This window comes from Volvox carteri (assembly GCF_000143455.1).
Source record: "Volvox carteri f. nagariensis unplaced genomic scaffold VOLCAscaffold_121, whole genome shotgun sequence".
NCBI lineage: Eukaryota > Viridiplantae > Chlorophyta > Chlorophyceae > Chlamydomonadales > Volvocaceae > Volvox > Volvox carteri.
This window is the reverse complement of record NW_003307664.1, coordinates 83,263-94,718: the sequence shown is the minus strand read 5'-3', so window position 1 is coordinate 94,718 and position 11,456 is coordinate 83,263. Positions and strand designations below refer to the sequence as shown.

The 11,456-nt window shown below is 54.9% G+C and overlaps 3 protein-coding genes across 3 annotated transcripts; 2 read left to right on the top strand and 1 right to left on the bottom strand.

Moving 5' to 3' along the window:
• Nucleotides 1-2,233: 2,233 nt before the first annotated feature.
• VOLCADRAFT_100494 (uncharacterized protein) lies at nucleotides 2,234-5,648 on the top strand (the record flags this gene model as incomplete). Its single annotated transcript, XM_002959062.1, has 5 exons — nucleotides 2,234-2,817; nucleotides 3,181-3,910; nucleotides 4,110-4,193; nucleotides 4,826-4,932; nucleotides 5,222-5,648. The coding sequence occupies 5 exons, from the start codon at nucleotides 2,234-2,236 to the stop codon at nucleotides 5,646-5,648; spliced, it is 1,932 nt and encodes a 643-aa protein (XP_002959108.1).
• Nucleotides 5,649-6,094: 446 nt separating this feature from the next.
• On the bottom strand, nucleotides 6,095-7,564 carry VOLCADRAFT_100493 (uncharacterized protein; the record flags this gene model as incomplete). Its single annotated transcript, XM_002959050.1, has 5 exons — nucleotides 6,095-6,127; nucleotides 6,636-6,649; nucleotides 6,871-6,964; nucleotides 7,011-7,022; nucleotides 7,394-7,564. 5 exons carry the CDS (start codon nucleotides 7,562-7,564, stop codon nucleotides 6,095-6,097), a joined length of 324 nt encoding a protein of 107 aa, XP_002959096.1.
• Nucleotides 7,565-8,356: 792 nt separating this feature from the next.
• On the top strand, nucleotides 8,357-9,681 carry VOLCADRAFT_100492 (uncharacterized protein; the record flags this gene model as incomplete). The annotated part of the gene is made up of 3 exons (XM_002959061.1): nucleotides 8,357-8,596; nucleotides 9,099-9,203; nucleotides 9,448-9,681. 3 exons carry the CDS (start codon nucleotides 8,357-8,359, stop codon nucleotides 9,679-9,681), a joined length of 579 nt encoding a protein of 192 aa, XP_002959107.1.
• Nucleotides 9,682-11,456: the final 1,775 nt, after the last annotated feature.

Genomic DNA, 11,456 nt, shown 5'->3' with positions numbered 1-11,456 from the left:
TTTATCAGCCGATTGCTGCGTGCATGTATGCATGTATGTATATCTATCCAACAGCCTTTCGAATCCAATAAAATAAATAAGCAACCGCCGCAACCGCCGCAATCAAATGGTGGAGCCCGCTTTCGAGTTCCGATACCTTCCGTGAATAATGGAAGTCCGAGATATGGATAGATAAGTGACGACAGACAGACAGACAGACAGATAGACGAGCATTGCATGCTGCTGGGCGGTTTGCTTACTTTCCACGTAGTAGCCCTCCGACTCCAAGAGACCGAACTTTCTGTGCACATGCACTCATTGCGACACGACAGGTTATGCTAAGTAAGGTGCTAAGGAGCACAGAGTGAGCTGTCCCAGTGGAAGGTTAGTGGAAAAAATTAGTTAGTGGGCGTCATTGACAAAGTATTTTTTAAATTTGGTTAACTTACATGGAGCTGGTATGAAACGCGCTTTAGCAGATCCCGAGCTGCTGGCTGCTGTTGTAGACAAAACCCCTTAAAGCATTGTTGCGCACGTACCGCCAAAGTCCGCGCGCGAGGTCAAGGTCGGCGTAGCATTGACATAAACATACATGTTCTTTTTTTGGCGCTGGGGCTTAATGCATCCATGCCTGAAACTTTTGATTGCAAGGCTTGGAGCGTGGCTAGTGACTGCTCACAACTTAGATGAGGATACATGCAGCGTGTAATGACCCACGCTTGTAGTCATGCAAGGAGCCCTGTGGTATGTCAGCGAACACTTCAACTACTGTGGTGCATAACATGGAAGACTTGCGCATGCCCTTGCAAGCTGTGCCGTTAATGTTATCGGTGCCCTCCCGTACCGTGACGGACGTACCGGGGTAATTGCAGGTAAGGGAGATGAGGTAAGGACACAGGATAACAAGGCTTATTCATTAAAGGTTAAAGGCTTAAATATTAAAAGTTACAATACTGCAATTTTGTTTAATGAAACTTGAAGTAGCACGCGCACTGGTATTCAGCTAGGCATTCCTTGTAGCACTTCCAATGACGCCAGAGTTTGCGAAAACATAATTAATAACATCATAAAGTATCCCATGGCTAACATTTTGACATTTTCTCCAGCCAGAACGCTTACAAAGGAGTTCGTCGTAGACGACAGACGCAACTTATTGGAAGCAACTTATCAAGCAGCACCACTCTCCTAAGTCCTTCTCGTCCAGGTTACGACAGCAATGGCTTGTCGGTTCTATCCTCGCTGAACTTGCTGGAAGTACGTCCGGCAAAGCGCGCAAACCTGAATTATTGCTTGGGAACCTTTTGCGTTCTTGGGAGATGAAGGTGAGCTTGACGAATGTCTGAGATGTTCCTTATGTGCCGCAAGCCATGATGTGAGTGTCATGCACGGAAAGCGCAACTGGCGTAGTTTAACCAGCTGTGTTATGACTATGCAGGCTGCATTAAGCTTGGTTTACATGATACCTAGTGAAACCGGTCTTTAAGAGCCCATCGGCGCTGTGTCACGCAGTTGGGACCCATACATGATGGAAGTAAGCGCCAAGGGTTTCGAGGCACGGACTAAAGCAGTTCCTACAGGACTCAAAGGAACTTTTAGTGGGAATCACTTACAAATATTGCGTGATGCTCCTAAGCTAATAGACTAGCTACCCGCTGCTCGGGTTGTCTAGGGCCTAATGTCTAATGCCTCGCATCGGCTTGACGAGTGGCGAGTTGCTGCTCCATTTTGTGCGAAGCGTTGGCTTGCCTGTTAAAGCTTGGTTATTGTTTCATCAATGGGAATGCGATTATGTCTAGCTTGCACTGACTTTCCGGCGATGGGCCTCCCCCTCCATCCCATTCTTTGTCTTCAGGCGGGCAGCTCCCCACCGAGCACCAGCTCAGCTAGGAAGAGGTCTAACGGTGCTGTGTCGCCTCGGGAGATGGCGAGTATTAGTCCTCCTTCCGCCGACCGACCCATGGGACTGCAGATGGCCGAGTGCACATCACAGCGTGCCTCATCCATAGCGTCCCCTCCTTCCTGCCTACCACTTGCAACACAGCCGCCATCACCACCAGCGCAACCACTGCTGCCGCATTTGTCCACCTCCGTGGCGATGGCGACGGCGACGACATTGGCGGCGACAGCGGCGGCGACGGCGATAGCTACATCACCAACACCTGCAAGGGCGCCGACGGATGACTGCAGCCTCGACACGCCCCTGGCCGCCTCCAGGATTAGGAATAACTCCCAGGTGCTGCTGCCGCCGCTACTTATGCGTGCTGCAGTGCAAGACGGCCGCCGCAGCCACGGCGGCGGCGACGGCGATGACGACGGCGCCGGGGAGGGCGAGATGGTGTTCTTTGGGCCCGGGACGCTTCCCGGTCTGTTGGCGAGGTCCTCGCCGCCGGGGACCCCCGAACCCAGCGGTTGTGGCGGCGGCGGCGGCGGCGGCGGCGGCGGCCGACAGCAGCAAGGCCCCATGTTCTTGCACGTTGCACCCACCACCGCATCGCGTCAACAGATCAGCGGCATGGTGCCAGCAGCGGCGCCATGCCTGCAAAGTGACGATGAAGATGGATCGGCGTCGTTGTGGGTTGGCCCATCCGCCGGCCGTACCAACACCCCGGACACCGCCAACCAGCCCAGGGGTATGCCATTACCTAGCAGCGCTGCAGCGCTGGCGTCGTACCGGAGCTTCGGTAGGGGTAGCAACGCGGCCGCTGCAGCGGCAGCTGTGCCGCCGCCGCCGCCGCCGCTGCCGCCGGAATTGGAATCTCCTTGTTCCCTTGCTGGGGGCGCATCGTGGCTGATATGGACGCACGCCTTTTCCAAGGCCGATGCAATGGAGGGGCCACCGTGCGCTCCCGGTCATGTGCCGTCGCCGCTGCCCTATCCTAATCACAAACCGTTGCTGACTACAGCCAGCCGTGATGACGCCAATACTACGGGGGCTGTAGCCGTTGGAACTACCCTTACTGCTGCTATGGCTTCTGCCATGGCTACTGCTATGGCTACTGCTCATGTCAAGGAGTTGGCTGCAGCTCAACAAGGGGACAACCTACCAGATGCGAGTAATGTGTCATTGGCACAGCTCCGCCCCTTCAACACGTCTGCTCTGCTTCCCTTGGAACTTGACTCCGCCACCGGTGCTGGGCTGGCAACGGCGACGGGCAATAGCAGCGGCGGCGGCGCCGCCGCCGCCGCCGCCGCCGCTGGTAGCGGCGGTGACGACGGTGACGTCATCGGTGTTTTAGACGCTGCCGGTGATCCGGAGCTGACGTCGTTCACCGGAGGTTGGCTGAGGTCAAACGGCGGCGATGGCGGGATTGGGATTGGCGGCACCAGTCGACGCTGGTGTCCCGGGGCGTTGGGAAGTGGACAAGGTGGGCGAATGGGATCCGTGGGTTCGTGTTCAACGGCCTGCAAGGAACGCAACAGCAGCAGCAGCCGACCTTCCGTACTCGCATTTCCGCTCGACGCTACCATCAGCGGCGGTATGCCGCTCATAGGCCCGTGGGCCCATGGACACGGCGGGGACGGCGACGGCGGCGGTGGCGGCGGCGGTGGCGGCTGCACCACCGCTGCCTCCGCTATCCTAACAGCAGCTGCAGCTGATTGCGGCTCGAACGCGGCTTCATTGCCCTCTAGGACGATCTCTGGGAGGCACTCCTGCAAAAAGTCTGCAGTACGGCCCTTGTCGGCGTGCGATCTCTGTGGAAAGGGAGTCGCGCCGTCGGCAGGAAATGGCGGCAGCAACGGCGACGGCCGCGATGGCGGCGGCGACGGTGGCGGCGGGTACGGCGGTTCTGAGGGCGCCGTCGTGAAGGCGCCACTGGCGCGGTGGCAACGGGCTGCCAGGACCGCAGGAGTGACCGCCAGCATTGCCCGCAGCTTCCGTACACTCCGAAACCAGCACGACGAGAACTTAGTGCAAGAAGATCAGCTGCAGGTGGGTACGTGCAGGGGGCATGCTCGTGCCCGAATGTACGGCTTTATTTGTTGACGTACATTCTTGTGCTTAAGAAGAGGGAGTGGTGTGTGACTGTGTGGTTTACTGGTGTACGGGCATTATCCTGATAATCCCCTCCGTACGCTAGTCAACCTCAGGTTGTCGTATTTCTCATTTCACGGGGCATATCCACCTGCAGGTCGTTGGGGAAATCGGCGCCGGTTCCTTCGCGCGCGTGGACAAATGCTTGTACACTCCGACTGATGGGGGGAAGCCTTTTTTGGTGAGAGAGCCGGTGTGGTGAAGGGGAGGAGGGGAGGAGGGTTGTGAGGAGTTCTGGGGAAGGGCGGGGGACAGAGAGAGGAGAAGGGGGAGCTCGTAGGCAAGAGACACCGGCCACTTGGGGACGAAGGGGAAGGAGGAAAAAAGAGGATCGAAGGATGCCTGATGCCAGTGTATCGACGAGTGGGCAGAATCGGGAACTACGATACTGTAGTCAAGCTATGCTCAAAAAAACCTGTCTGTGTCTTCCATCTGTTCAGCCGTTCCCTGACAATTCCGTCCCGTCCCCATATATATGTATATATAGGGGATCATAGATAGATAGATAGATAGATAGATAGATAGATAGATAGATAGCATCGCGATCGGGTTATATATTATTTCCGTCATCATCTTTTGTACACTACTTGCTATTCTGTTCTGGGACCATCCCGTTTCTAGAGACGTCACCCCGGTTCTGGCGCCCATGCGCATAGAGACAAACAGGAAATCCGCAGATTAGATCCATTAGATCCATTGATCCGTGTAGGCGATCTGTGGGAGATCCGCTATAGATCTTTGTAAGCGTGTAAAGGGTTGTGGTGTGTGTGTATGTGTGTGTATGTATGTGTGTGTATGTGTGTGTGCGTGCAGGTGGCGGTCAAGCGCATCAAGCCTGAGATGCTGATGAGCAGTCGAGACCAACAGGACCTGCACCTTTTCATCCAGGAGGCGCAGTTGCTGCGGAAACTCAACCACCCGTGAGCGGTGAAGGGGTCGGGAAAGGGTCCCGATAAATTGGAGACCGGAGAGGGGCCAACAGCGGGTACTAGGTTTTATCATAATTAAAGGTTCATGAAGCCGTCGATCTTAGATTTGAAGATGAATTTCAGATTCGACCAAACCCGAACTGATCTGAGGCTGACATAATGCGTGGGGGTGCCTCAGCTCTGTTGAAAAAAGCAAAGGTGTACTGAAATGTAAGCGTATGAATACAAAGCGAGGGAGGAAGGCCGCCCGCCGCCTGCCGTACCGTACGGCACCTCGTAGGCACATTGTCAAGTACATTGGCTTGGGGATCGTCCTGGATGACTCATCCTTGAACAGCGCTGGTGGCGGCGGCGGCAGCGGCGGCGGCGGCAGCGTCAAGTCGGCGGCAGCGGCGCAAGCGCCACTGGGTGCTGATCAGCTCTTAGAGCTTAGCCGCCGCTCCTGTGGCCAGCCGCCAGTACGGCACAGAAGGCATAGCGTCGGTCCGACGCCGCGGAAGCTCGACATGCGACATTCCTCGAAGCGCCCGCTGGCGGGCGGCTATGGCGGCGGTGGCCGTCGCAGTGCCGGCGGCGGCTGTGACAAGTTGTACGGCAACGATGACGATGACACGCGGCCATTAGCGCCAGCGCTGCCGCCACTACAACTACGTGGGCTGTTCATCGTGGAGGAGTTCATGAGGGGAGGCACGCTCAAGGTTTGTTAATTTTTGTCTTGGGTCAATGCACGGACGCGATGCCGTATAAACACCCTATCATGCTATCCCACACATTATGTACCGAACCTTGGGAACGTGCGTGGCTTGAGCTCCGATTGTGTTTTATACTACGGGAAGTACGTGTGTGCCTTCTTCAACCCTCCCTCCTGCAATGCAATCTCCCTTTCTCACATTTCAATTTCCATCGTGCATGACTTCGTTTCTCAATTTTTTCTCCAGTTTGTTCCAGCTTCCATTCTTCATTCATTTCCGGAAATTCACCTTCTCGGTGCATATCAGTGCCCTTTCCTTTCCGCCCTCTTGTCGCGCAGTCTGCAGTGTACGAGCAGATGTTGCGGCCTCAGAAGCAGCTGTACAGCAACGCTACGGCACTGCGCTGGATGGCGCAAGTAGCGGGCGCGTTGTCGTACATGCATACGTGTCGTCCCAAGGTCCTACATCGGGACATCAAACTGGATAATGTGCTTCTGCAACCAGTCGCAGGTCAGGGCAGGCAGATGGCAGGGCAAGTCAGGGCAGGCAGATGGCAGGGCAAGTCAGGGCAGGCAGATGGCAGGGCAAGTCAGGGCAGGCAGATGGCAGGGCAGGGCAGGGCAGGGCAGGGCAGGGCAGGGCAGGGCAGGGCAGGGCAGGGCAGGGCAGGGCAGGGCAGGGCAGGGCAGGGCAGGGCAGGGCAGGGCAGGGCAGGGCAGGGCAGGGCAGGGCAGGGCAGGGCAGGCAGAGGGCAGGCAGAGGGCAGGCAGAGGGCAGGCAGAGGGCAGGCAGAGGGCAGGCAGAGGGCTGAGTTTTTCAGCATTTCTGCCTTTTTGGGGGTTTCACGTGCTCAGGTTCAAACCTCACGATGAAGAGTCGCGACCTGAAAGTGTGTAATGTTGACATATCATTTTAGCATGGCGACGGGAGGATGAGCACATGATGGGCACATGGGAGCATGACGGGTACAGGTGTGTCGTGTTTCCAGTGTCATGTACGCACCTGCTTTTCCGGACCTGCAATGATGTGAAGCGAAAGCGAGGGCGAGGGCGAGGGAAAGGAGAGAGTGGGGAGGAGAAACTCTCCGAGGAGTGGGATAGGAGGTTGGGGGGGTCCGGCAGAATGTAGAGACGAGAACGATGCTAGCGGAAGGAGATGCGGCCGTTGCGTCCTGCCTCCCCTGTTTTCCCTTCGGCCCCTTGGCTCCTTTTCCCGCTTTCCCCTTCCCTCTTCTCACCTTCACCAATGCGCACTTCACAGCGTAGGATGATGATGGGGTACATCGACTGGTCTCTGTCCGCCCCATCCTCGCGCCGGGGCGGTGATCGTATCTGGTGTCATGCAAGAGTGGTTGCACGTGCTCGTCTTCCGGCTCACCGTCTGCACACCCTGGCAGATGAAACATCAAAACACAATTTGACAGAGAGGAGGCAACCCATGGACCCCAGTATTATGAAGAGCACGCGGACGTGGCAATGCACGGCAGGTCACACAGCATAGTGCGGCGTAGTACGGCACGGCATATAAAATGACGCACCACGGTACAGCACAGAACATAGCGCCACCCGACCAAAAACTAAAACAAAAAATCATCACTCGTTACTCCCAAAATCACATCTCACCCGTCCAAACCGTTTAATCCCCCTCACATCTGGAACGAATCTCGCCATGCTTGCCGTACTGCAGATTCAGCATGTGGGTCGTACGAAGGATGTATTGCCAAGCTGAGTGACCTTGGCCTGGCTGCACTGTTGTCTCACCACCGGCGCGTCAGTGGGTACGTGGTCCATCTCGTGTTCGTCCCTCGGGGCTTCGGGGCTATTAGCCCCGCGTTCCTTTCCCACGCGAGTTTTCGGCACTGGGGCCATAGCTGGGTTTGTAATTTTAGAACTGTATGGGAGTCCATGACGGGTGAGCGAGAGTCCATTCATTATTTTGGACCGCAAGAGATATTTTTTCGGTTCCTTGGAGGCCCCCTGGCAAACAGCGTGAGGCGCAGCCAAAGGATAGTCGGCAGCTGAATTGTGACGCGCACAACCCCAGTGATTCCCCTGATAGAGGTTGTAATGCCGGTGATGCCGGCTGTAATTGTGGTACAGGCGGTTATGGCGGTTGTGGCGGTTATGGTCATGGGGGCACCAAGGGCGCTAGCGCTGGCGGCCGCAGGAGCCAACCAAAGGGGATTTGCGGATTCAGTGGGGCAATGTACGCGCGCGCGTGTGTGGTTGTGTGTGTGTATGTGTGTATGTGGTTGTGTGTTCGTAGAAAGGGATCGCTGCGGTTAACTCCTACTACTACTACGACGACGACGACGACGGCGGCGGCTATTACAAAAACTCGTGCATTGTTCTGTTCAAGAATGGAACATCTTCCGGCGATGAACTAAACCCTGCCCCTGATTACCTTCCTTTCCCCTTACCCGCATGTCTGTCGTACGATGTCGTACGGTGCGAACAGGCTTGGCGCCTCGGACCTGGAAATAGATTACTTAGAGCTACGGCCTCAGTCGAGCAATCGGCGAATTCGAACTCAGTGAGCTCGTGTGGTTGGTGGAGGGCACACACGAGGGAGAGGGTTGCCAGCGGTTGCGGTTGCCCTGGCGAAGGGCGCCATCTGTTGCTTGTTGTCTTGTCTTGTATAAAACGTGTCTTCAATAGGACACCCGCATGCAGCATGTCGTACACCTCAACGACACCTCATCGACAAACAAGGACATTATTGGAATGACCATCTCGCAATCCCGACTAAGAGGCTCCCTTCCATGCACCGAGACGCTGTCGTACAGGGCTTCTGTTGCCGTACGAGAAGCTGTCACGGCTGCCACACAGGCGCCGCCACATCTCCGTCAAGCCGATGACGCGACACGACTTTCCAAACTTCTAGAGTCCCACAAGCGAGAACGCCTAGGCACTTACATGTACATGGCACCTGAGGTTTACCAGCGCCAAAAGTATGATGAAAAGGTACGCGTTTTGGAGTTGTTTCGTACGTTGTACGGAGATGTACGGAGAAGGGCGAAGGAACATTATGGAGGAGGACGCGAGAGAGGACGCGTCGCTGTTGCCGCCTGGGTTTGGTAAAAGCTTACCATACCCAGGCCCATTCGGCCCACACGAGGACCCTGCGTGGCAGATGCCAAGCGCAAGCTCCCGCCGTCACCCACGTCGTCAAGATTGTTATCTTTTTTTATCCCATCCAATAAGCCGTAGATGTAATTCTTTCTCCCGCCAACCCGGGTCCCTCTCCACACGCCATGCATGCGAGAACTCCCCCTTGTGAACCGGTACACATCCCCCCTCGTAGACACCCCCTGACCCGCCCTGGATGAACGCCCGGTACTTCTAGGTACTTTCGCTGCATTTCTGGATTTTCTCCCGCTTCTGGCCTAACATTGACTCCTCCTTTTCGCTCCTCCCTTATCAACGTTTCCGTTCCTGCCATCTTGTCTCCTATTTGCGTGTACAGTGCGACTGCTTCTCTTTCGCGATGCTTCTGTACGAGGTGTTCCATCGCTACATCACCGCGTGCTCCCTGGAACCCACCTCGCAGATGGAGAGATACGCCCGACAGGTACATGTGCTTGCCTTTGTGCTTGTTTGAAAAGGTTGCAAGATTGCGAGGTGTGCTGCTGCAAGGTGTGCTGCTGCTACTATCTGTGTGTTTCTTACTTGTTGCGTGTGCGTCTGCTATTTCCAATCTTTCGCGAACTTCCCCTCAAAATCCCGAACCCTAGTACTCTTATTCCCGCCCACCCAAGGATCTTGCTCTCATGCGCACACACCCAAAACCCTTTAAAACCCGTATCGCAAATCAGGTATCTCAAGGCTTCCGCCCTGCTATCCACGAGGACCTGCCATCGCCGCTGCGTCGCGTCATTCGGCAATGCTGGGCCCAGAATCCAGAGCATCGACCTGATATGGGGACAGTGGCCCAGGAGCTTTGGGCCATGGAGGCTCGCGGTGTGTTGGCAGCCCTGGACCGCAAGCAGCAGGCTCCGGAGCTTGGCGGCCTCCTGGGGGCGTGTTGCTGCTGCTGTGTCGTGTGTTGAAGTGATGTGCAGGGTAGGGAGAAGGCCTGCGTGTAGTGAGGCCTCCCTGGTGGTGTGTTTGTGTGGGACTGCTGTAGATGGTTGATGGCGTCCCACCTGCTGAAGGGTCGGGACGTGGGGTGACGTGACGTGTGTCGGGAGATACACATACACACACATCACACACGCACCAACACACACATGCGCGCACACGCACACACACATTGCGGCTCAGATTATTCAAGAAACACACACACATACACACAAACACACGCACGCACGCACACACACAGAGGCGCAAACACGCACGCTTAGGCACATAGCGTGTACAAGGGGCCCTTCTTATAGGGGCAGAGAGATGTATCCACACACGAGAGGAAGATAGATGGCTACCTACATCAAGCCGTCTGTATATCTGTGTTTATTTGTTGCTTCACGCCTCGCTCATTCGTTGCCATTGCTGGAGTGCATGACGCTGATGGTATTCCGCACTTGTTGCAGGTTGATATAAACATGCATATTGATGATGATAATGATAATATTGACAATAATGGTGCTGGCGATGTTGGTGATGGTGATGATGCATTAAGCACACAGGTCAAAATATCCTGTATCCTGCTCATATATATGTATTTTTACGTACATACGTAACCGAGAGAAAATACGGCACCGAGTTTGGTTGCCTCCTTTGTTTCTGGTTACGCAGCTTGCTAATTTGTTGTCTTGCATAATTTCAGGTTGGTTGGTAGGTTGGTAGGTTGGTTGGTTGGTTGGTTGGTGGTTCGCTTTTGGTAGATGCATATATAGGGATGCTGCAGGGGGCAGAAGGGTCGCTCGACGATCAAATGCAGCGGGCCTCTGCACTTGGTTGACCGGGTGTATGAGGTTGTCAGCACGCTTTTCATGAATGGTGGCGATGGGTTATTCGGTGCACAGATAGCCAGCAGCAGTTCTGAGCGTCCCGCTGGAAAGCGCTCTGGCTCGAGCCCTGGTCAGCGAACCTTGTCGTCTAAAGCAGCTAGCAAGTAAAAATAGATTTATATCACTTTGCAATGGTGGACATGGATTCAATAGAGCCTTCCGACTTCTGTAGCTGCGTGTGGTGACGGTTGTAGATTCGGCCACGAATGCAGTTATGGCGTGCGGGCGTGTGTGTGGGTCGTGATTGTGTAGTGTGGCAGCAGGTAGGTCTTTGTATATGTTGCGTTAAAGTTAGGAAATAAGGAGGCGTTTCATTCATGGACAGGGCCGACTAAATTTAGGCGCAATCTTATGGGGAGTATGATTTTTATGAAACTTTTGCGGCCACATTGACTGAGCTGGCCGTGCTCTGTCTGAACCACAGTCTTAAAGAGCCTCTATACGTCCCATTGCGTGTGTGTGCGCCTGAAATTGTTATTTCCTGCGTGCTGACTCATTTATTTGCCGAACACATCACTACTTAGCCTTTTCGGACCGCGGAAAAGTTGCATGGCGCAAAGTAGGTGCGGGGGTATGTGTTGTTGTGTTTGCTGGTAGTTGTGGTTATTCATTGCAGGTAGCTACTTGCTGGCAGTTTGTACGGCGGCGAACTATTGAAGGAAGCCCTAGATAGACAGGAAAGAAACACAAATTCTAAGATGTCATTCGCACAAGCAACTAGTTAATGTTTAGGTATTTTCTGTCGCCTTTGGAGGCGAAGCTATGAAGTGCACGGCACATTAAAGTAAAATAAACTGGGAGGTCGGGTTGCGTGTTGCCATCCCGTCGCTCCGGCGGCAGGTCACAATTATTGTCCTGTTCTTCTCCTGGTGCGT